Source organism: Zonotrichia albicollis, chromosome 3 (genome assembly GCF_047830755.1).
Source record: "Zonotrichia albicollis isolate bZonAlb1 chromosome 3, bZonAlb1.hap1, whole genome shotgun sequence".
Taxonomy (NCBI): domain Eukaryota; kingdom Metazoa; phylum Chordata; class Aves; order Passeriformes; family Passerellidae; genus Zonotrichia; species Zonotrichia albicollis.
This window is the reverse complement of record NC_133821.1, coordinates 58,151,890-58,177,537: the sequence shown is the minus strand read 5'-3', so window position 1 is coordinate 58,177,537 and position 25,648 is coordinate 58,151,890. Positions and strand designations below refer to the sequence as shown.

At 40.5% G+C, this 25,648-nt stretch overlaps 1 protein-coding gene across 1 annotated transcript; it reads left to right on the top strand.

Moving 5' to 3' along the window:
* The first annotated feature begins 9,498 nt into the window (after nt 1-9,498).
* Nucleotides 9,499-11,718, top strand: MAP1LC3C (microtubule associated protein 1 light chain 3 gamma). Its single transcript, XM_005487559.4, has 4 exons — nt 9,499-9,845; nt 9,933-9,988; nt 10,108-10,214; nt 11,167-11,718. The coding sequence occupies exons 1-4, from the start codon at nt 9,524-9,526 to the stop codon at nt 11,375-11,377; spliced, it is 696 nt and encodes a 231-aa protein (XP_005487616.2). The 5' UTR covers nt 9,499-9,523; the 3' UTR covers nt 11,378-11,718.
* The last annotated feature ends 13,930 nt before the right edge of the window (nt 11,719-25,648 follow it).

The following is a 25,648-nucleotide window of genomic DNA, read 5'->3' as shown; positions in this document are numbered from 1 at the left end:
AGTCAGTGCTGATTGTGAAAACTGCAACCTCCTATGTACTTTTGTTTTTTAAATAACCCTGAAAGGTCAATCAAACAGTATGCAAAACTCTTATAACTTGGACACTCAAATTTAGAAAACAGGAACAACAACTTGTACCTAAATCAACAGTCTTATCTGGAAGCTAAAGAACATGGCAAGCTTCATAAATATCACTTCTTGTTGCTTAATTTGAACATCCAAGGTAAAAAATATTTGGTTTCAACTGTTATTTCAAGAATAAAATCAGTGTTTTGTTTTCACCCTTCAGGAACATTTACAAAGATGAGTTGTACATCAGACTGGGTGAACAAGGGATGATTGTCCTTTCCTTAAGTACCAGAATGAAGGATCATTGGATTAAACTACTAACAACCAGAAGGTTTAGAATAAACAAGTGGAGGTGGTTCCTCGTGTCACGTGTGGCTAAGTTGTAGGAATCACTGCTAGCAGGTTTTTGCAAATACTTCAGTTTATACCAGCATAATTAAAATGCTATTGCACAGAGCCATAGAAAGATGTCTGAGGGTATTAACTGCTATCCCTGCCTCGGGAAATTATTGCACTTCAAATGGTAGAGAGTGGACAAGTATAACTTCATGTTCTCCTATGCTCCTGTAGACATTTTAGTAATGTTAGGACAAAATGTTGGGTCAGGCCCAAGGTCCATTTAGCTCCATAGTGTGTTCTCAACTTTGGTAGGTAGTGAGGGCAGGGTTCAAAGGCAGTGCTGGCTATAGGTGGCCACTGATACTGGCCACAGCCACAAACTGGAAGGCGACTGGACTGAGATGTCGGCGATGCTGCATGGAGATCACTGCTGCCCCCAGCAAGAGACCTGAGGCAGAGGAGGGACAGACACACCAACATGGCATCTGCATGGAAGGGGCTGTAGGTCAGCCAGGCAGCTCACTGGGGTGTGCAGTTTACACAGTTCTCAGAAACACAGAAAATAACTCCTGGTAAACTTTTATCTTGATGAATTTTGCTCTTGCATCATTACTAGGTGTCTGATTTCAGTCTGAATTCAGTCTCTTTGAATTTATTTATTATTCAAACAATCAGCCAAAATTACCTTGTCCATAATGTAAAAGTACATGCATACATACATAAGTAATAACATGCAGCTGTATCTTTTAATGGAGAAATTAACTTTTCAAGATCATTCTTCTGAAGAGAATATTTATAGGATATCCACAATTCTTAGCATGGTAAATAACAATATCCACTTCTTTCTCTTTGGATTTCAAGACATTAAGTGTATTCCAAATGAGGACAAAGTAATGCTGTGCTAATCACTGCACTAAGTACCAATGAGAAATTTGGCACCTCTTTTTTGTAGATATTGTTGAAAATCCCACCAGAAGTGAAAGAGGCTCCAAAGGCACCCAGGTTGACTGTGACACAGCTAGGAAGTTAATCCAGTCTCAGAGTTCAGTTTTCACATAAGGCAAACCCTTCTGTGCCAATTCTTCACTGGTAGACAAAAGTATCTTTCTCTCAGGATCTCTGCCTGGTGCCAGAATGCCAGCTCACAGTGGGCTGGAACTGGCCCAGGTTAGTTTCCTGTACTTGCAGTTATGGGAAACTTAAAAAAAGAAAAGAGCCATACAAAAGTGGCAAAAGTGGCAAGATGGCCAGGTCAATGGAGTTTAGTGTTAAGAATATCTCCACCAGTTACCAAACTGCACTGCACTGGAGGTTGTGTTGGCCCGAGAGAGGGAAGCAGTTTCACGTATCGGTATCCTCACCAGTGGGACTTAATGTGCATAGGACATGGATCCTGCTCCTGTTCAGGTAAAAACTAACTTCAAAAGGTGTTCTGCTTGAACACAATCTCTCCTAAAAAGAGACTTAAATCTTCATGGAATAAGAGGAATCAGTCTGAGCAGTTGGCTGCCTAGCTTTTCTCCTGTGAGTCCAGCACAAGTAATTCTAGAGGAGCAATTCTCTCAGCCCACTTCCTCTTTGTGACATTACCATGCTAGACACTAACTCACCACTCTGGACATGAATGTTAGAGAGTCAAAATATCTACTCATCTTTAGGCAGTTTGCCATCATCTGTCACCAAGCCCATTTCAGAGACAACTGCAGAAAGCTGGATCAGAAAGCAGATTTAGAACCACATTACACATGGGAAAAAAATGCTATCCAGGAAACCCTTATATGGATCTAAATTATAAATCATGCCTTGGAAGAATTTTAATTTTGGAGAAGTGTTTGGTGAGATGCTGCATTTGACCACAGACAGCTGGGCTGTTTAATCATTTAGTATCATTTACTTCCAAAGCAACTTATTTAATCCACTGTGTGTATCTGACTTCATATTGTCAGTGGAAAAGAAGAAATAACACACACATATATAGATATATATACCTATATGTCTATCTATATATATATCTGTGTGTATAAGTATGTTCTTAGAATTATGTAAAATAATACATATTTACATATACAAAATCTGCAATGTCTGATGTATTTTCTTTATTGTAAGATGAGAAGCTCTAATCACAAGAACAGAATTAATTCAGGTCACAGGGGATACTGAAATTTAAAGGGCAAGAAGAGTTATTATGTTAATAAAACATTTATTTTCAGATTTTGCACTCAACAGATGCATGGAGTCAATGCTACATAAGGGATGGGGACAAGAGTCAGTCTGAGTAATTTGGTTTGATTTTCCTCAGTAAAAAGTGCCTCAGCTGTTGCAAAGCTAACTTGGTTTCCCAATAAGCTCTTAGTGATACATGGAAATACACGTCAGTATTTATATTTCAGGATAATATTCAACATAATTCAGTGCAGCAAGACACTGTTCTCACAGATAGATGTAAGAAAGACAGTAGCTGAAGACCTAATGAAAAAAGGAAAAGCTCTTTGAATGAGAGAATACTATAAACCCAGAAAAGCACCTGATTAAATATTTAAGGATTTATTGAGACAGAGTAATGGAGGCAACTCTAGATTTACTGTCTAAAAGCTTAATGTGTCCTTCTGCAGTCTGATCACAGCCATCTTGGAGTTGTTCAGTTTGAATGAAAACCCCCAGCCTGCAAACAGAGATAGTTTCAGACATGAACACATCTTACTGCTGAGCCCAAGAGACTTAGGTAGTAACATAAAGCACCATCATGCTAGTGCAAACAGCCAAGTGTGCATGTGAGGGGAGAGGATTTGCATTTTTCAGGAGGGTCCATGAACCTAACATTTGTCCACAATCACTTGTGGGCAACTTCAGTGGCTCTTTCTGGACCATAATTTTATAATGGTGTGGTTCACCGTTATAAAATAATGTATGGTTCAACCTTGTGTTTGAGAGGTCCTCTTTAAAACTAAAGGAAAATTTACACTTGGTGCTTGTCCTCTATTAAAAATGATGCTATTTGGGCACTGTAGAAACCAAAGTGACACTATCCCATGGTTTTGCTCCAAGGGTCTTCATCACAGACAAACTGAGATATTGACAGCGTGATGGATCCATATCAGAAACCTTGCACTGAGTGATCCAGATACCAATACTCTGGGCCATTTGATCCTTCTGTATGGGCTCCCTGGGGTTACTAACAGAAGCCATTCAATATTCCACAACTGCCAGCCACCACATCTACCCTATCTACATCTTTTTATAGGATGAGACCTTAATCAGATCTCAGATCTGCTTTACCTAATCTTTAATTTAAAACATGGGAAAAAATTCTCTTTAGCAGCATTTCTCATGCAGGATTCTTACCGTTCTGAGAGTCTCCCTTTTGAGGTGTCAGGGCAAAGGCCATTCTCTGGTGCTGGCAGCCAATGTATGGCCAGAGCCACCAACAGTAACAATTGCAGATCTATTCCTGACCTCTGCTCTTGTCAGCTGCACTGTGAAACTGGCACTGCATTGCATCTCAAGATACTGTTTGAAAGAGGATAGGGAACCTGAAAGCATACAGGTAGTGAAAGCCACCTGCTTTCCAAATGCAAGAGCTTCTCTCTCCCTCTCTCCACTGGCCATACACAGCACCTGAGAGCACAGGGCTCTGGACCTCATCACCCCCAGACTCCTGAAGCAGACAATTTTGAGTATCTGCTAATGTACACGTTTGGGCTATGATTTGGACTAATCCCATATCAGTCCATAGCACTTGTCAGCATTTTTATATGCAATAAATTGTTCCCATTTCTCCAGAGCCTCATTCATAGCATATGAGTATGAGTTGAGCTCTGCAATGCATTTGTTATGCAGCCAAGTACGTGATATGGCTCAGGGGCTTGGCCAGCCTCCCAGGACTTGTTCAAGATCACAGAAGTAGAGTAGGTGGCTCAGTAGAGCCACCAAGAATAGTAATCTGGGGGTCCCTCTTTGAAAATAGCTGAGCAACATCCCTCTCTTTTACATATATGAACCTTGGCATTTTTCCTAACAACTTAAAAAATTCCCTAAAAACAGATTTCTGAAACAAAGTAACAGTCTTGACACTGTAGAGAAGGAATCTAATCTTTCCTTTATACTTAGACTTTTTTTCTGACAGTGTTTGGATTTGGACAGGTCTAAGCCTTAGACATTTCTGCTGAAATAATTTAAAAGGGACTTCAAGTCCTGAGAGCCACAGTTTCTGAGTACCTAAATGGGGGTACCTTAAGAGTGCAGATTTTCATTAAGGATAGAACAATTTCCCAAAAGGGATCAGGCCTCACACATCTACCTGAGAAAAGAGGTATCCAAGGAGTCCCAGTCACTCCTGGAAACTCTGGCACTGTTCTCCTGATGAGGCTTTCAACCTTGACAGAGAGCTTGACTCTCCTGACCCTTCTGTCAGAAGGATCAAACAACAAAGCTGCCAGCTTCACAGCTGAAGCTATTGACATCTTGAAGCTATTTTTAAAACCCCTCTACAGCCTGTCAGTTATCCTTTTTGGAGGCTAAAATAGAAACCAGTTTCCACTATCTAGAAACCAAAACCCAATGGATACTTTTTGGCATTGTCTGACACATTTTTGGGAGCCTCAACAAGGAGGCCAGGAAAAGTCTGGACATAAAGCCAAAGTTCTGAAAAGAACTGAACTACACTGGACAAAATACTTTAAAGCCCTATGTGGAAGAAAAACCACTTCAAACAACATTATGATCATATTACAAAAGAGTAAGTTTTATATCCATATTTGCAGAGCAATGATGCTGTTACTTCTCACCAAGGCACCAGCACCAAGATCTGTACTCATAGTAGGAGCATTACTAAAACCAGCGAACCAGAGTGCAAATGTTCTACCATGTCAAACAGCAGACACAACAAGAGAAAAAAGATATTGTGTCCCATAATTCCAGTCCACAAGAACAACACTGCTGTAGTTTCTCAAGGAGATGATCAAGGTTGAAACATCAACCTAGTAACAACAACGTCAGTTCTGGTTTTTTCTGTAGACAGAAAGCATAAAACATTGCATCTTATTAATGATAACAAGAGAGCAGATGATAGGAAAGGAAGATCCAGTGATGTTTTTTTCTTTTTAACATTTGCCTAGACCTTGAGTTCAGCCCCTGTAGGGCATTAAGCCAATGAACCACTGGTACAGCAGGAAACAGAAAGTCAAAGATGTACCTTGAGAGGACCTTGACCAACAGGTTGCCAGCTCACACCAGCTTTTCTCAAAAAGAGTCACTGATTTATTTTTGGCTTTATGTCTAGTCAGAATCACCAATTTGAGCAATGAAAAATACTGGGAATCAGGTCTCAAATTCTTGTAAAATTTAAAATGCTAAACCAGGAGCACTTAGAGGTGAAAGAACTTAAATACTACTGAGGATACCCAACTAGAGCTCAGCTCTTTCAATATGGTTGAAAATTTAATTAATTAATATTGAGAGTGATTTAAAAAATCATGAAATGAAAGACAGAGCACTCGAGAAAAGTACAACTGGTGCACTTGAATCCAAATACTAGCTTAAAGAAATGATTACATCACAATGAGCTGAACACCAGGCATACAGGTAAAGAGAGAATTATTGAGTCTAACTAAAAGTTTCTTTTGCAGAAGAGACACTTTAAGATCAAAATCTCAAACTCTGGTACAAAACAGTAATGTAATCTCTGGTTTAAAAGTAACATAAATAATTTCTAATCCTTGTGACTACACAAAAAAATCATCAGAGTTATGACCGAGGTTCAATATAAGGGTTAAAAAATCCAGAGACAAAGAGCCAAAAGTACTTATAAATCCTTATACACCAATCAGCTGAGAAATACCACTGCTGACCTTTGAACTTACCTCAGCATTTTGAGACAAGTTTATAATCTGAGTCTTATTAGTGGGTGAGTTTGGACCAAAACCAGAGATTCAGTACTAAGCATCCCCTTAAACATAATAATACTCCAGCTAGCTTTTTGATATAAAGACTTATGAATTCAGAAATTAAGTTACTAGCACACAATTACATCAGGTTTATCCACAAGAGGGGGCTTGTTTCTGTGTCACAGGAAGAGATATAGACAGAGTTGCAGAAGAGAAGAAGGAAGCAAAGCATTCCCCATCCGTAACTACCTGTGCTCAGGAAGTGTGCGAATATTTACAATGTCTCTTTTAAAACCCATTAAATTGGTTGCCTGAGCCTGACTGCTTGAGGGCTCTTCAAAAGCTCCTATTTTCACTTACAGCCTCATGGCTCACTTACAACCCTTATGGAAGCAAGTATTTCAGATAAGCATGCACAATACTGTAGAACTCCACAGGCTTTCGCAGTGCGACAAATAAACCCTCATTTTGCCAAGTCACATTTTTCCCCTAGGAACATCATGCTGGAGCTTCTCTTCCCATTCAGTTAGGTTGCTTAAATAAATAAATAAATCTCAGTCCGTCTAGCACTGTATCATTCATATTTATATTGTTAGTCTGCAGATAACTTGACCCTTACCTCCACAGTAGCCCACAGATCCAGATGCAAACAGTGGAAGTCTCACAGCATTTTCAAAAAGTAGATTCCTGCTTTTGGCTTAGTTGTTGAGTCCCTGGGACACATTGGACTGTTTGAGAGCACTTGCAGAGCAGATCACTTCCATATGGAGACAGTGGACACATGAGAATTCATCGACATAGCTGCAGACCTTGGGTTTTGGAAGAGGCTGTGAATGTGGCAATGAAACTGGACTAGATAAGATACAGAACTCTGAGTTTGTGCTTTAATGTTCAGGCACTTACAGGATGCCTGTAAGTGTTGGCTTTGGACATTCAAACAGGTAGAAATAGAATAATAATTCCCTTTTGTCCTTCCTTTTCTGTATCAATAGGATCCTCTGAGTATTCCATTCTCTACACAAAATTGCATTTAAGAAAAACTTCCAAGGGAAAGGATGTAAGAAGGAATAGATTCCACATTTAGGTCTGAAATTGGATATTTCACTGCAGTAGCAAGTGTTAAGTGCTATGCAGACACATTGGACATCCCATTCCCTCTACCTCCAGAAATTGTGACACATTTACATTATTCATTAGCACATGGCACAAAAAAGCCTGGGTTTTGCTCACTCTTTGCTCTCACATACATTACAGCCATAACTGATCACCAGGCTTGCTGGGAATTTGTCTTCTTTGGCTCACCTTCTTATCAGGTATTCACTTTCCTCCCTAGATGCTGCCATAGGAGTTTATGAACATGAAGAGAAAGCGCCTCTCCCTGTGAGCAAGGCTGCTGATACCTGGGTGGAGCCACACTTTTGTACTTCACCTGCAGTGAGAGGTGACACAGGAAGCAGAGCACTGGGGTAGCAGGTTCCCTCTTCTCTACACAAAGTGGATCACGGATCGTTCTACTGAATCTACTGGGCAGAAACCAGAACGAGGGTGTGGAAGAACTGATACACTTCCTGAACAGCTTTGGAAAGCCCCATGCTTGACCACAGTTCCAAAGAAATGCTCTGTGGTCTCCACACATCCTCCTGTCTCCTACAGGCTTTGTTCCTGTGCTGTTTTTTACCCTTCAAATTATTCCTCTTTTTATTCATCTTCTTAAATACAACTCACCATACTGAGTTATCGCACTGTGTCAATTCTGCGGCACACGTCCTCCTTCCCTCAGGCTTCCTCAGTCTGTCACCTCACCTCTACTCAAAAGACCTTAACCTAGACCCAGCTACTCAAGCCAAACCTGTGCTTAACTGCCCTCATGCAAAGATCAAATCATAGGGATGAGCTGTACCCAAACCATTCCAGAATAGGCTCAAGGCCTTTCTCAAAGTTCAGAGCTCTTGCTTATGAGTCCCTCAAACCCAAATGTCTACTCTGCAAAATAAAATTTATGCTGCCACGTGGGGGAGCTTGTGCTGTGGCTAATGCTCATTGCTTCCAGATCAAGAGAAAGGGACAGTTCAGCAGCACTAAGGACTGCAGCTACTGGAAACTCTGTTCTGGAGAGGCTGGTTGAAAACCTGACACATGCATAGATAGTGCACACACACTTTAATAAAGATGTTCCTTTTCAAAATTATCTTGGGTGGGTGACAGTCATTGACTTTGCCATAGCTCATAAACTGTAACTCATAAAAATTTGCAAATTCCAGTTGCCCTTAGCCTGGTAAAATAATAGAATTTAAATTGGTAAAGACCTGTAAGATCCTCGAGTCCATCCATTAACTAGCATTGTCAAATCCACCACTAAACCATGTCCCTAACCATGCCACATCAACTGGATCATCATCAGAATGATAGATCAAATAAAACAAAAATTCCTGTATTTTAAAGGGATAAGTAAAACAAACAAGTCATAAGGATCAGTTCCAGACCCCCACTGAGATGATTTATAAACACAACCACTAGACTGGAATCAACTTTACCCCTTGCTGAGCCATGTTCGCCTGCAAAGCCATCTTGACAGCTGAAGCAAACGCAGGTGAACCAGCAATCCAAAAGGCAAGGAACTTGTCCAATCATATTTACCAAACAGATGAACTCTGCTTAAAACCTCTTAAAATCCAAGCTGTGCCTCAGAGACAAAACCAGAGCTAAAACTCAGCTGTCAAGTAATTCAGAAAATAAGCAGTGTGGAAGCCTGAATGTAGGGGGATAGAATATAAGAAAATAAAAATAGTGTAGAAAACAATCTTACACCTAAGGAGTTGCAGCTGGGCCAATTATCAGAGATTAGGAACAGGCCTGACTTTAACAGGCCACAGCTGTAACCAGTGAGAAGAAGAGTGCTATAAAAGAGTGGGGTGGCTGGTTGAGAGGAGAGCTGGAGTTGATTGCATGCTTTGTGAAGAAGAAAGAGTCAGTGCTCTGAGAGATGCCCATGAGAAAACACCAAAAAGGTATGAAACTTCTGTGACAGGTGATAACAGTATGGAACCCCTGCAATACGATGGCAACACCCGAGGAGATGAAAAAATGACTGGGGTGGGTGGTTGGTTTTTTAAGTGGGGATGGGTTGTTTTGGCATTTGGAGTTTTTTGTGTGTGTGAGGTAGGTTGTCTTGTTCTCTGTTTAAACCAAATGAATTGCTCCAAAGCGGTTTGCCGGTACGACGAAGGCTGCCCATGTGCAAAGGGAAGACAGCTGGGGGCACTCCAGCCTTGAGCCGCACCCCTGAGCCACGGGGCGGGGCAGTTGAAGGCCCCTCACGAAGCGCCGCGCTGTCCCGCCCGCAGAAACCCTCGGGGCGCCGGCACCCCCACGGCGGTAGAGCTGTGGGACGGCCGGGAGAGGCGGGATCGGCCGCCGCGCTTCTCCCGTTGGCTGCGGGGCTGGGCAGGCCCCGTCCGTGCGAGGCGCGGGCGCGGCGGCGGCTCCGAGGCGGGAGGATGCGGGCGGCGCCCGGGGCGCAGCCGGATCGGCCCTTCAAGCTCCGGAAGAGTCTCGGTAGGGGCGGCGGGGGCGCGCAGCGCTGCGCGGGTCGGAGGGGCTGCGCGCACACTTAACGCGTCTCTTCTCTCCTCTGCCCCGCAGCCACCCGGCGGGAAGAAGTAGCAGGGATCCGAGCCAAGTTCCCGACAAAAATCCTGGTAAGTCTCTGGTTTGTTATCGGAGGTTGTTGCCGCTGTTTAAGGAAAGAAGCGTGTGAGGGGAGGGAAAGGGACCTGGATATTTTAGGTATTGCTAAGTATGACTCTAATTAAAACAGGTAATTGTTGAGAGATACCATAAAGAGAAATACCTTCCTGTCTTGGACAAAACCAAGTTTCTGGTTCCCGAGGAGCTGACCATGGCACAGTTCATAACCATCATCAGGTGGGTAGTGGATACTGCTGGGCTGGAGCTGCGCCTGGGCTTGGCTGCTGGTCCCCCAGAAGGCCTTTCCTAGTGTGCTGCTTCCTTCGGTGGGTAGGACGATAAAGGTGTTGGTAGTGTAATGGCTTCCCTCTCTTGGAAGGGTTCGAAGACAGGTGTACTATTAAGAAATGGGTTCTTTTTTGGGTTCACAGTCCTCTCCCTTCTCCCTAACTGTAGTGAAAAAAGACTATATAGAATTCTTGTTCTGCTCTCTCCCTGCCTCATGGAATAGGTGTTGGGGCTCTGTGTTCTGCTTATGACTGTCACTGCCTTGCTCTCTTACTGCACCTAGCTGAATTTGCTCTCGTTCAAAGCAGCTCTTGAATGGGAGTGAAATGAAATATGTTGCCAAATTATTCTTTATGAAACATTACAGCAAAGAAATCACCAAAAATATTCAGTGGTATTTTCTGACAAAATGTTAAAGCTATGTTTTTCAGTACAGTTTTTAAAGTATAGCAAAGATCTTTCTAGATTGTGACTAATGTAAAAGATGCTTTTGGCTCTTGGACAACTTAGGTTGTAATCCTTGCATGTAATGTCTCTGAAAATGACTTGGTTTTTGAAGATACACTTACTGTAAAGTCTAACAGACTGGAGCTGGAATCCTTTACAAAATCTGCACTATGGAAGCTTTTGGCTTCTATTCACACTTTTCCCTGGTAACTGGGAACTCCAAGCCCATGCCTAGCACCTTTGGTGTAGCCATGTAAGCCTTACCTCAGAGCACAGGCCTTTGAGCTTCCAGCTAACTTCCTGCTGATGGAGACAATAAACCACATAACTGTACGCAGCATTTTTTGTCCCTACTTCATGCAACTGCTCTGCTTAAGGTATGTCATAGACTGAAGTTGAAACCACATTCAGCTTGCTAATGTTTAATCCTCTTTTTCTCCTCTCTTTCAATTAGAAGCAGGATGGCTCTGACAGCTACACAAGCTTTCTACCTGCTGGTGAACAACAAAAGCCTAGCCAGCATGTCCTTGACAATGGCAGAAGTGTACAGGGACTACAAAGATGAAGATGGCTTTGTGTACATGACCTATGCTTCCCAGGAGATGTTTGGATGCTTGTTACCCACTGCCCAAGGGAAAACTGTGGAATGCTTTCAGAAAATCTAAGCTTGGGTTCATATGGTGCAGCAAAGCAGTTGGCTCTGAATCATGCCTGTGATACGAACCTTGGAGATGCTCCTTCCAGTGTGAGCTCTTGAGCTCTGTAGTGGGAGTTATGACACAAAAGCTGGCAGGACCAGCTTAAGGCAGAAATGGTGGTACACTTTCCCTAGGTAATAATTTGGATATATATTTTTATATTTGAAGACACTATGGGTTAGGTTTTTTTGTCTTTTGAACTGCACCCCCACTGCTTTGCAATATTGGTCTTTATTGTGAAACTGATTTTTAAGGTTTCCTGAAAGCTCTAAGTCTCAGAGAAAAATAAAGAACCTTTTAAGTATTGAGTTGACTGTTACTTTTAATCTGGGAAAAGACTAAAAATTTATCTAGGAGAAGATCCTATAATATTTCTGGGAATTTGAGCATAATGCCTTTTAAATAAACACTGCTTGCACAGCTACTCCAAATTTTTCAGTGAAATATCAAAGTTTAAATTGTGTCACCCATGAGCAAAACCATAGCTATGAAAGTTTCATTAAGGTAGGTGTCTGGGCTGTGAGATTAAATAGGAGTGCCACAGCAGTGTTAAGTTCAACACCTGAATAAACTCAGCTGTTACAGAAAACACTGTCTGTGGTATAGATAACTATTTGTTTAAATAATGCTGACTAGCAATCAGGTTGCTTAACTGAAATGCAGATAGCAGGACTTAAAGGGTAATCAAGTTTCAGGAGTTTTCTTGCTGCTGAATTTTGCTAGCATGGTTACTCTAGATACTGTCATATCCATCCCCTACAGGCACCTGCTTGGCAGGTACCCTGAAGCGCTTCAGTGAGCCTTCTCTCAACAACAGAGCCAAGACATGTGCCTTGTGATTAAGAGATAGTTCAGTGTTTCTGGAAAATGTTGAAAATATCAAAAATACCATGTAGTAAAATGTGGATTTATCTTAATATACAGGCTTGATTCCTATAAACATGTATTAAAGGAACACTTGAGCCTTTTTTCTGAAGAATAGCTGAAGCTGACCTCTCTGTATGTGAGGGATGTGTTGGAAAGCTGGAAATGCTCTGATCCTATATGATCAACTAAAAACATCAGGTAATTAAAAAATCTGTCAGTTTGCAGTTTCTTAATCAGCCTCTGGCAGCCTCAGTTTAGGATTGGTCAAATTGTTACAATATGATGCAATTCTTCTGTTCAGTACTAAACTGCAGAATTATTAATGTAGGAATAACCAGACTGCAAAGAAAGAAGTGTTGACAGTATTTAAGTTATGCATAAGGAAGGAATGTGTGTGTAAGCTTTTTGCAGGGGTTCTCTTGCATTAATAATCTCTTGAACGTGAAGTTCTGAGTGGACCTGGGTTTGAGCCTCTAAACCAGGGGTTTTAGAGGAGTGCCTGCTGTAGTGGAGGTGATGTTTGCCAACTCGTGTTTCATGAGCTGAGGAACAAAGAAATCATTGAACTGACCTGTGGAAAGGCTATGATGGTACAGGTTATAATAACATGTTGGCTTTGGGATCCCAGCATCAGTTCTTGGATATATTTCACTTATACTTGTAATGAAACAGTTTCCATTGCAGAAATTGAATGGTCATTTGTCACCAGCCCTTCAGGGAAGCAGAGACACCTGCTTGGCAGCAGCACCACACAGAAATGCTGAGCAGCTGTGGGAACCTTGGGGTGGGAGGAGCAAGGGGAGACTTGCTGTGTTCAAGCTCTCTTGCCAGTCTAGAGCTGGGCTAATATTTTGCTTCAATGGCTCCTGTCTTCCTGTCCTCTGTGATGCTTGGTGCATGAAGAGACAAGCACTACAGTTTCTTGGCTGGAACAGTTTTGTCTGAAAGCCAACTTTCTTTGTAATGTAGTGGCTGAGGTGGAAGTGTTGATCCCTCCAGCATTTAATAACACTAGGTTATGGTGTCTACGGGCTGAGTCACAGATCCAGCCAAAAAAGTTGCCCAAGAAGGTCAGTTGCAGGTAAAGAGCATCATTATAAACTTAAATTAAACTCATTAAACTGGCCTGATGACCCTAGAAAGAAGTCCTGTGAATTGGGAAAGCATCATTGGGTAATAGCAATAGACTTGCTTTTCTATCAGATGTTGAAGAAGTTAGGATATTAACTATCAAAGACAGTTTTCACGAAGTCTTAAAAGAATAAACTATGAGTTACATGCACAAATATTTCTGTTGTCTTGCTTGTAGAATTGCCTTGGTATGATTAGAAGGTTTGAATTTAACCTGTTCTCTCTTGAAGTGCAAAGAACAAGGACTAGAAAATAAGCAAACAGAAAAACTTTTCTCTGACATGTGCAACTGAGATAGCTGCAGCTACTTCCATTGTAGCTGCTGTTTGAAGAGCTAATATTTACTCAAGCAAATACTGATTAGAAACAGATATATTTTTTTTCAATGAAGGACACAATGCTGTGTTAAGCAGATTTTATGCTTCTTTCCAGTGTGCCACTAATGTAAAAAGAGACTGCAGAGATGCCATTTATTTTAAAAAGTTTTATCTTCATGGTATGGACTTGTGTTCATTAATATCAAAGATATCCACCAGAGAACAGAAAACATTCTGAGGATACTTCTGTTTCTTCCATAGACTACCAGCTCAATCACAGAAGATGCTCAGTGCTCTGGCTTCAAATATAAACCAAATCAACCTGCAGGATATGGAATATAAGAGTGGTATGAGAGTCTTGCTGGAACAGTTGTCCTTGAGGGAAGTATGTCCTGCAGCCCCCTACAACTTGTGCACAATACTTTACGGAGTGCAAATTGACATTTGGTGCTACAAGGCAAACATGCTAACCTCAGCCTGGGCTTTAGCACACATAAGCAACATCAGGAGCTTTCCAAACTGTTTGGATTTAAAAATGACTTAATGTTATGTTTTGGTAGAATAAATAAATGAATGGGAACACTAATATTTTTGTTCAAGGCAATAACACTTGTGAACTTAGATGGGATTTTTACTGTTTTCCCATGCTATTTCCAGATGGTGGTAGTTTCAGGATAAAAATATTTTAATATTTTACACACACTAAGTGACAGATGGTATCCTCTGCTGCAAGTAAGTTTCTTTGTTTAGGTGAAATACCATAAATTAAGAAGGTAAAATAAGATAATAGGACAGAATATTTTACCTTCACCATCAAACTGCCCTGCTGTATTCTTTCAAGAAAACCTGAAGAGAAGTTATAGGGAGAAAACAAAAAGACCTAAGCAGAACAGAAACATTTTTGAAAACATGTGTTTTAATCTATGCACTATGAAGTAGAACAGGGGAGAGTGGAAGGGTTTCCATGGAAAACCTTCAAGAGTTCCTTGAGGTTAAGAAATGTGATTTCATATGTCACAGTGCCAATATACAAAACTAGTAATGGCATACATACTTCCCTCAAGAACCACTGTCCCAGAAATAATTTGAGACACATCTCCTGAATCTTAAAATAGCCCCTTTTTTCATAGTTTTGAATCATTCCATAAGAGAAAAAAACAAGTCCAATAAAAACCAAACCAAACCAAAAAAAAAGGCAACAAACCCAAACCCAGACTTCTCCCTATACCTTAGTTTCTTTAGCATTCCTTAGGTGCTTTGTTGCTTTATAGCATTAGCTCTACCCAGTTCTCTCCCCTGATGATTTTAGATTGCCTCTTAGGGTTTAAGTTAGCTACTACTTGTTCCTGTACAGTCCACAACATGCAAGGGCAGTTAGGTCCTACAATAAATAACAGTCTGGCCTTAGTTCAGAGGGACATGAGTGAAATTAGTAATGCCCATAAAGCTTGTCCCCAGAAAGTCATATCACTCCCTGCCTCCTGTATTTCACGTGGGGCCTCTCTTTGTGACTGCAGTGTACCTATGGCCCACAACTGGAGCAGTGCAGTCCAGGTAGGTTTTGAAGAACCCAGGGCCAGTCTCAATGCCAGAGTTCAAAAAGCAGCACTGTCCTTTCCCCTGCAGTGGCAGACCCTTGCAGGGAGGGAGTGTGCCTGCCTGGCTACACATGGAGCTTCCAGGGCAGGCAGGCAGGGACTGAGGAGGGGCTGCTTGGGCCACTCAGCACTTACATCATGTCTGTCAGGGACTGTAAAGGGCCTTTATGAGGCTGCCTATGATTTGTTGCAGGGTGGGCTTGGCTGCTGGTGTTTATTTTTGCAAATATTTCAAAACCTGCCTTTACTTTCTTTCTGTATATAACAGCAGAGCCTGGATCTTAATCAGACCTTCAGCTCAAACCTGTTTTATGTCAGAAATGCTATTGATTGCATGGTCCTTGATCCTGTTGACTAAGGCATGCCTAAGTAGACCTAAAATTTATTTCTCATTCTCAAAGACAGAGCCAAGACTTTACAGCCTGACAAATGGATTTCTAGGGAAATTTTTAGGTCAGCTAACCAGTGGGTGAGGAAAGGGGAAGGAGTTAGCCAGGGGGTTAAGCACGTTATGGTTGCTCCCACCCAAAGCAGCTGCAACCATATACTCTTCACAAGCCTCCCTGTGACTGCCTGGAAAGCCTGAGCCTCAGTGTGAACTCACTAAGGTGACTATTACACCCATTCGCTTACAAAGAGAACTTATGAGAAAGAAACACGTGCTCACAGATGGAGGGTGGCTATAGCCTTTTCCTGAAAAAAAAAAGTGAGCTCTGTCTATGGAAAAAACCACACAGAACGGTGCTGAAAGGCAGACATGGCAAATAAAGGAATTCTATTCTTGGTCCTGGCACTACTTCACAAGGCAGCTTGGCTCTTACTCTGAGAACTTAAAAACTTCATGTCAAGTGATGGATAGTAGTATGGTCTCTGTCTGACCCTTCTCCCCAGAAATGCTGCATCTGTGCTCAAAAATTAAAAGTCAGATAGAGATGTGAGCTGCATATTTGAATGCTGACTGGCTGAGGAAGATTAACTCATTTTCCAGCAGCTTGATGCATTAGTCACCTACAGAATAAAAGAGCCATCAATAGAGAAAACAGCTGCTGTGCTGCAGGTGAGGGCAGAATCACCAGCTTAGTGCAGACACATCTGTGCTGTCTAGACTGTCAGGGTAACCCAGGCATTGCAGGGGTTACGAAGATAATTTTGCTGTTGGAAATGATATTGGCTCTGCTGTAAACCTGTCAAAATTGTCAAGAGAGGCTTCAGGAGAAATGGCATTTTCCTAGGAGGCAGCTGGCTTTGGTTTAAACCTCAGTTCTTTCAACCATCCTCTTGCACACGGACTTTGTTCCCATTCTTTCTTTGGAAAGGGACCAGGCCTTCTGTGCTAGCAGAACCTGGGTACAGGTTCCAAGATTGCTGAAAATTATAAATAATATGACCTTAGTTGCCATGTAACAAACTTGCATGATAATTCATAGCTGTTCTGCTATTGTAATTCAGTCTATGTTGAACCCACAAAATTTGGCTGTGCCTCAGTCACTCAGCTCTCCAAGCCTCTGTCAGAGCTGGAGCAGCAGTTTCAATGAGATGGCTGCAGCCATTACTGCTATTTGGGTAACCCCCCCCTTCCAGTGAATTCTGTTGAGGCAAAATTTCTTGAATCAGCTGAAGAACAGCTGTGTGGGTTAGCCTTGCTCACCAATGGGAAGCATTTCTGCTAGAGGTACAAGATAGGTTAATGTTGCAGCTTAATTTCATGTCCCAGCTCATCCAGATAATTTTGGCAAAGAAGCAGGATGCCATGCAGTGCAGGCTGGTGAGAGGGGACAATTTTCAGGAGGAGTTTGGTGCAGAGGAGGGTTGTCACAAGAAACTGAGGGGTGGAACTGCTGCTGGCATAGGTAGACCTTGAAGATTATATGGGTCTGCAGGCTAGCCTATGTCAGGACTTCTTACACAAATACCCTGCCTTTCAGAAAGGTTTCCTTTGTTTCTGACATCCAAGGCAGCTGGTCTTGAGCAAGTATGGCAAAATAATTGCCATGTGCTTCACAGAGAAGCGTCCTTATAATTCAATGGATAAAGAACTGGGGAGACCCTCCTAGAATTCCTTTTTCTCCCTGAAGATGCTGAGCCATAAACTCCACACTGTGCACCCCCAGCAGCTCCTGTCTCCCTGGACCCAGCACAGCAAATTATCTTCTGCTGCCAGAAGCTAGGGTAAAGCCCAGAGTGACAGCAGAGGTGTGTGGCTAAGGGGCTTGAACCCAGCTCCCAAAGTAAACCCCCTGCCTACCTTCTCTTTCTGAAAATAAACTATGCACCTGCAGGATATGTGAGAGGCTGCAGTTTTAGTAGTGGAAGATTTAGGCAAAACCCTATAAAATAATGAAGCAGTTCTAGCAGAAGCTGGGACAGGCACTGAAATTAGTGGCTGGAGCCATAAAGGCTGCAGAGCTAAAGCTACCATGTTACAATTCATGGGAAGAAGCACTTATCCACAGCAAGTGGAGAGAAGAAGGAAAGGTCAAGCACTCCAGCAGACATGAAAGATTTTATGTTTAAGTTTCTGGAAAGTTTTTCTTCAAAATAAAGTTTCGCCAAATATCTTGTTTCATGATTCAACCTAAACTATTTTTTCACCATCAAATTAATTTTACTTAAGCTGGTTTGTCAAAAAGGGAAAATCCAAATCTCAATTTATATTATAGAGGAGAAAAGATGAATTAAAAAAAAAGCTTTTTGACTATTAATTACACCTGTGTAACTGCCATAAAAATTTGCAATATGTGTGCCAAGAGGCACTCAGGTAACACTGATAAGCCAAAAGAGGGGTTATTCTATTTTAGGTGTCTCATTGTAAAATCAGGTGGAACTTTCTGCTAATTCTCAGCACAGAATTTTTTGTGTTTTGTGGGGTTTTTGGATGTGTTTTGGTTACATATAGATGAGATACACACAATTCTGGTTGGACTATGTTTTATGATCTTACTGAAGTAAGAAAACATTTAATCAAGGCTGCCCTTCAGTATCTTAGCAAACAGAAGGGTAAGAGTACAACAAGTATACAAGTATAGAGAAAACTTTGATGTAGGGCCTACACTTCTGGAAATCTGTTAACAAACCCTCAGTTTTTATGAGATTAATGCTATAGGGAGTCTAGGTTGCAGGGTGAGTATCAGGAAATTTGAAAATAAAATCCTTTGAATAGGACAGAATTTTTCTCTATACTTGTATTTTCTGACCCTGTGACTAGGTCCATGAATACTATTTCTTATATTTCTGTGATTATCAAAGTCAATGCCACACTGAAGTCTTCTACACAACCTTAATCAAGAACTATAATTTTTTGAGCAATGGTACATTATACAAACAATAAAAAATAGGGGCTTCAAAGCTATCCTTGGTCTGCTTCTGGGTTACTGGAGGAAATGAATTAGATATTAACAAAACCCTGGCATCTAGAGCAGGCCAAAAGTCAAAGCTCAGACCCATTTCAGTGCTCAAAACACAAGTGTCTTTCCCATTTTGTCCCAGTTTTGGTTTTACTAAATTTAAATAAAGAGTAGTTGAACAGTGATTCCAAAACTGTAGAAGTGAGGTCAAAACAAATCCTGGAGCTTTTTGTATTTTGAAGCAAATATGCTAAATTTAATAATCTACTAAACCCAAATACTTACATTTACCAGTAAAAGTATTTGTGATATAAAAACAGTGCTTAGACTCACCTTGAATGATACTTTTACTTACACACATTTTCTTATTTCTGCCATATTCTCAGGAGTGCTCAGAACCAGTTTTGGCTCCAGCATAAATTGCTGAAGAGTTATTTCTGCTTATTAAGCGTGAGCTAAACATTGCATAAAGACTTATTTCTATAATGTACTGAGAAGAGATGCTTTCTTTATATCTAATTCTTTGATGACTTTGCATGAGAAGTCATGATTGCACTGCAAGGGAACACAAAGGAAATCCATACATGCTGGAGGTCTTTCTCCTGATCGAAATTCGAATCATCTGCTTGATGTCATGGAATTTTACAAAGGTTTAACCAATGTCAGCTCCTGCCTTTTTCTTCTTAATGCTGCTTGCTTCACATCTGCATTTAATCTCTGGCTAAACCAATCAGAATTTATGGAGTTTACCTCACAAATTGAGAAGTTTCTTCTCTTGTCTCCTTGTCCACATAGAAAGTACTTGCTAATAGAGCTGGTGCTTATCTAACACCCTTACTCACTATGCCTTCTAAACAAATAAAGATATGAATCCAAAGGCAAAAAAAAAATCCACAAAATAGCTACTGCTGTGTATCTTGTGGGTTTTGCAATAAGAAACACAAAAATGTTGTCAAAGATCTTGCAGGAAGAATGAAGAGATTAAGAGGGATGTCAACACTGCCTAGGTACTATTCAAGAGGGATAAATGTAAAACCTCACATTAGGACAAGAATAATCAGCTGCATAAATATAGGGTGGAAAACAAGTGGCTGGTGCAATATTTCTTCTTAAAAGACCCCATGGGATGTACTGAATCACAAACTAAGCAGAAGTCAAGAATATCATGCTTTGTGAGAAAAGCAAACACAGTACTGAGATTTCTAACCGAGAGTAGAGCCTGCAAGACAGGTGACATGAGCCTGTTCTGTGCTGTACTCAGCTACAGCAGGGCTTTATCTGAAATACTGTGTATAGTTTAGGCACTGCACTCCAAGAAGAATGTGAACCACTTGAGAATTCAAAGATTATTGATGATGAGGAGAAATTTAGAATGACAGAAGTTGCATACACTGAGGTGGTTTAGCTCAAGAAGAAAATGGTCAGAAAGAGATGATATTCCTCACAGATGAAAGGCTCTTTGAAAAGGAAGGGGAAGAATGTCAATGCCCATGTGCCATGGATTACTTATGTATTGGAAAGGAGCTTTTTAGGCCTTGCCCCACCTTCCCATATTGTTCTTCATTTGAAACATGGAAGCTCTCTGTCTGGATTCTATGTGTTCAAAAGAAGCACAATGGCACAATTACAATTAGAGTAACAATGGCTGAGAAGTATCTCACTGTAAATATTTTACAGGGCAAGACAGTGATAAAAAGTGAAGGTGACATCACTGCTACTGGGTGCTGTGAAGGTGAGCACATACAGTTGTAACAGAGCAGTCATGTATAAAATCCAGCTACAGCTGTAACTACAGGAGATGCTGCTGGGCCTTGTCTTGTTGAAGAATATGACAATACTCATACAGTAGCCACCATGTGTTGCCAGTCATAAAAAAAAGGCTAATACAATCCTTTTGATATGTGTACAAGGAGAATTTTAACTTTACTTCTGCACCTGGCAATGGGATGACTGCTGCTACACTCAGTCTAGTGAGTACACTTCAGGATAAATGTTGCAACTTGGAGAAAGTTCAAAGAATTGTCAAGAGAATGATTCAGGCATTGGGGAAAAAACCCACCTACTTTACCTATGGATAAGAGATGGCTAAACTACTCTTTTTAAATAATTTTCTCTCCTTAATAGTTTTGGTAGGAAGAATTGATAATGGGTTCTTCAGTCCAGCAGATGAATGTATGACCTTTGTGTGTTAGCACACTGATTTTTTTTTGTTTCCTTGATACTAGTTTTCAAACAGATAATGTTCTCTGGCCTGATTCAAATGGCTGCTAGGTGCACACTAGAGGTAGGACATGGAAACCAGCAGGCAAAAGGCAATGGGTTACTGGAGAGAAGAAAAAACAAGGCCAATCTTTTCTGGCAGCAGTGCAGACATCTGGGAGATTAAAGTAAGCACACAACAATGGTTGAGGATATCTTCTTATGGATCAGAGGGAGTTCAGAACAAAGGCTAACCTAGCATTCTGGGTTAATGAGGCCAGACCTTTACAATCTGGTCAAGCTGAGGCAAAAGGTCATTTTCTAGAGTTCTCCTCCATAGGAGTGCTAAATAACATTGACAGAATGCATTAGTTGGAGCATTTACCCTCCCTTGTTACCCAATATAAATCACCTTTCCTAAATATTTTATGAAATGTCCAGCTTTATTGTGACTTGTCCAAAGCAAAATTTCTTGCAAATTTTAAACACTTTACAATTGAAAACAGTAAGGTTTTGTTTGAAAAAAAATCAGTCACAAAGAAAAGTAAGAAAAATAAAATTTCTGACTGAAAACAAATCTGCCAGATGTTACCATTTTCCAGCAAACAGAGATCACCTTTAGTGGGCCACATGTATAGACACAAATAAGACCCCACCAATTATCTTTTCTGCCATGCTTTCCAGGGATTATTTTGCCTCCCACAAGCTGCACAGACACTTTGTGAGCCAGAATGTCTGATCCAGTCAAGTCAGGGTCTAGGAAAGATTGATGGGTAGAACTAAGGTAGGTTTGAATGACATTCAAAGTCCTCAAGTGCTGCAGCTCCCCAGGACACAGGCAAATACCTGAATTAAACAACAGACAGTCATTGTAACTGATGTGTGGTTTCTCACAGTCCTGAAGTCCAAATATTTAATCTGTCCTGGAAAAAACCTCCCCCTAAAAGTCCATTATAAATAATGGATTCTCATGCAGCACAACTGGAATAGACTTCTCAGTGCACAACACCAAATCCATTTTTGTAAAAGGACAAATGGAGCCAATTCAGTGATTTCACTGGCTAGTGATTTCTTTGAAATAGTTTATCACATACATGAAAATACACTGCAGTGCCTCACTTCAGAAGTCATTTTTCTTTCATTTTTATAATGTTTATCTTGATGATTAAACTTGGGAATGTGTGAATTCAGTGGCCTCATAGAAACCAGTGTATATCATCTGTTTTTGTACCTACATATGACCTACATTTGTACAGCCTGCGGCTGCCCAGGAAGGCAGCATATAATAAATATATTAAATAGAGAAGTTAATTACACATGTGCAATATTTAAAGGTTGACCCACAAGTATTTAGGAGTTGAAATATCCTAGTTCAACTTCTTAATCTCCAACATTCACAAGGACACAAGCACGCTCACCTCTAAATCCACATCACAAATAGGAGATTTAAGTTCTTCAAACTTAAATTAGTGTAATTTAAATAAGAAATCCACAAAACAAACTCGACTATTAATCTGATTGCTAGAGCATGCCAGCATTTCACAACAGCAATAAATGTGGGAGATTCAACATTTTTGCACTCCTCCTGCTGCAGGCACAGCTGAGGAATGTTCAGACACTCTCACCCACAGCTATATTAGGCACATGTCTCAAGTGCAGAAGCAGCTTTATAAGTTATACTCCAGACAATGGAGGCTTAGAGGTATAACTCACTGCACTGATGCATTCTTGGGCTGTCTGTTCATTTAGTACTGTACAGAACAAACGTGCATCTTTGCTCTCCAGCTGAAATGTAACTGCTCTCAAAGAATATTGTTTTATCACCTGTTTATATGCAAGCAGGGCCAGTTGCTAAGGGTAATGAGATGAATGTTTTTTCTTGGAATTAGAGGCAAGTTCTAATTGGCTGGACATTGCTCCTCTTCTATTTTACACATACCTATTATTTAACTCCTCTTGCTTAGCTTTTCTGGTGCAGAACCTAAAATAAATCAAGAGGCAGTGGTGTTCCTAGATCTCCTAAAAGCTGATTTTAAGTTTACAGTCAATCTTATGAATTGACATTTCCGGGCTTGTATGTTTATACTATTCCTTTCTGACCATCTGTGACTCCTGCAGTTCACATTAGTAGTCTTATAATCAAGCTTCACTGTTGATGTACTTTTCAAGGTGCTTTCAGGTGATTTCAGGAATGATGTCTCACTCTTACAGTGCAGAACTGCGATTCAAAGTATCTATGTGCTATTTTTTACTCTCTCACTGTTTGAGAGGAAAACAGTGGCTAATCCTCCAAGCCAGTCCAAAGAGAGTTCCTATTAAAAAAAAAAAAAAAAAAAAAAAGGACAGTACTGTTGACCTCTGGTGCTTTGAGATCTGTTATTGAGACCTATAAAAGCTAAATGACTGCAACTCAGAATTTACTCTCACTACAGTTGTATGTGACAGCTGTATGTTTATGTATTCTACCAAGCAGGTAAGTACTTCAGAAAACTTTTATCCTTGAAGAGTTATGAAGGTATGGCACAATATAACACATTACGTAAAATACAATTGTGATGGAGTAACTTCCTCTACCTGCCATATCTGATGATTTCTAGTAGCCCCTGGGAAGAGGAGCCCAGGTTGATCCTCTTTTATGACTAGATGCATTTGCAAATCACTGGTAAATGGTCTCTTCCAAGTTACTAGGTCTCTAGAGCCACAAATAAAATAAATGTGAGTGATATAAATACTCCTCCCTGCAGAAGAAGTATAAAGTTCCATGTTTCAGTTCAGAAGGACATGAGCCTAAAATATCCTTTAATTTTATGATTTTTCAATGTGCATATCTAGATGTAACGTCTGGTTTACTTAGTGAACTTATTATTTAGATCCCTAGAAAGGAGTAGGAATGAAGCAAGAAGACAGGGCTGAAAACTCAGGTCCAAAACATTCAGAACTAAAGATTGATACAAAAGGGAAAACCAGTTTCCTCATTGACCATGAAAAGATTCATAACAGCTGGTTTAGAAGTTTCTAAAGCCACTTTTCAGTTCTGGAAACATTACAGACTCAGATCTTACACAAAATTGACTACACCAACTGTGAGCAAAATTAATACACCTCTGTTCAGTGGTCCACAAGAAAAGAATTCTATCAAAAATTGGGGTGGAAGCACTTCCACCCCAGGGGACCAGTTCTTGTTGGTCTGAAAAATGAAATAAAAACCCAAATGAAAATAGAGTGCTGCTACTTAAAAACCTTGCACTAATTCTGTACAACTCAGTTGCATTCAGCAACTAGCATCCTGTCATGCTAAGTGGGCATGATTTACTGCAGGCACTAGTTTAATAAGAAACAATCTTCCAGACATCCTAGAAAGCTTATTATTAAGGCTTCTGAATTGGCCTAGAAGTTACAGCTTATATACAGAGTTTACTTGTGCTTTACATCTTTGCAGATACCAGTACTAAATTTTTAAACTGAAAATGAAACGTAGCCAGAAAACTTTGTTAAGCGTTTTACCAATTTATTTAAGGAAATTACTCTAGCCACAAGATTGAAGGTCCCCTGCTGTGTATTTTTCATTGCTTGGCTCCTAACCTGTAGTTGATATTTTCTGTTTTGCAGAAACAGTGTTCATTGTTTATGGGCTGACATCCCATCTTTACTTAGTTCTCCCCTCTCTAGACTAAACAATGCCAATTCCTTCCACCCTCCCTCATACTGCCTTCTAGACTGTTGCTCATTCTTTTTACTTCTCTTTGGACTGTCTCCAGGGTGTCTACATTTTCTTTCAAGTATGGTGCCCAAAACAGTACTCCTGCTACTGGAGAGTGGAAGAAGCACTTTACACACTCTGCATAAAATGCTTGTATTCCAGAACTGCTTTATTTGGCTTAAAATTGGTGATAGTTGGTGGGAGCTTTTTGAGCAGTTTAACTGAAGATGTATGTTCAGAGTCTTATCTTGTGAAAGCTGGGTTCAGGTATAGATTTGTTTCCTAACATGTCCTTTCCTTTATTACAAGGCATGCCAGCAAATGAGGAGTAAGCTCTCATTTACCGTGCAATATAAAGTGCTCTGTACTTTTAGGCTGAAACACTGTTTCATGAAAAGCAATTGAATATTCATTAATTGGATTTCACAATTGGCTCTAAAACTTTAAATATAGCAATGTGTTATTTACTATTTACATTTGGTTATGAAAATAGTCTTAGTTAATGCTCTAGACCAATGTAGTCCAAATATTAATTCTAATAATTGGCAACACCTCCCCTACTCTTACTTTGCTGTATTGCCTTAAATTGTGCTGTATTTTATTAAGAGGATTTGGAACAGATCTTAATGAGATTTCGTAGCAGAATTTGAAGGATTTTGTTTTTCAAATACTCACCAGAGGTCAGTGGTCTATTACACTTGGTACTGGGCAAACATGAAACAAATTCAGCAAGTTTGGCTGGTTTTTTTAAACACCTGTGTTGATCCACAGAAGTCAGTGAGTCTCAGGTAAAACAGAACTTTCTCAGGCATCTAGTCTCACAGTTTCTTAGTGCTTAATTATAGCTGTATAACTTTGCATGGGAAAATGAAAGTAGGGCTGCACATCAAATATTGTTCTTTGCTGTAGAGGAGGAGAGGTAGAAAAAGTATATTTTAAATTACTGTTCCACTTTCATGCCATCATTATGAAACAAGTCTAAAACCTGAAAGAGGGAATGAAAACAGAAATTCTTAGCTGTAAAGCTCAGTAGTCAGTGTTCCCTTGAAGACAAGAATTGACGTCAGTGAACTAACTTCAAG

Coding starts and splice junctions, on each gene's coding strand:
- MAP1LC3C (XM_005487559.4), top strand. CDS start 9,524: ATGTGCAAAGGGAAGACAGCTGGGGGCACTCCAGCCTTGAGCCGCACC. Junction 9,989..10,107: donor AGTTCCCGACAAAAATCCTG/GTAAGTCTCTGG, acceptor TAATTAAAACAG/GTAATTGTTGAGAGATACCA. Junction 10,215..11,166: donor CAGTTCATAACCATCATCAG/GTGGGTAGTGGA, acceptor TCTTTCAATTAG/AAGCAGGATGGCTCTGACAG.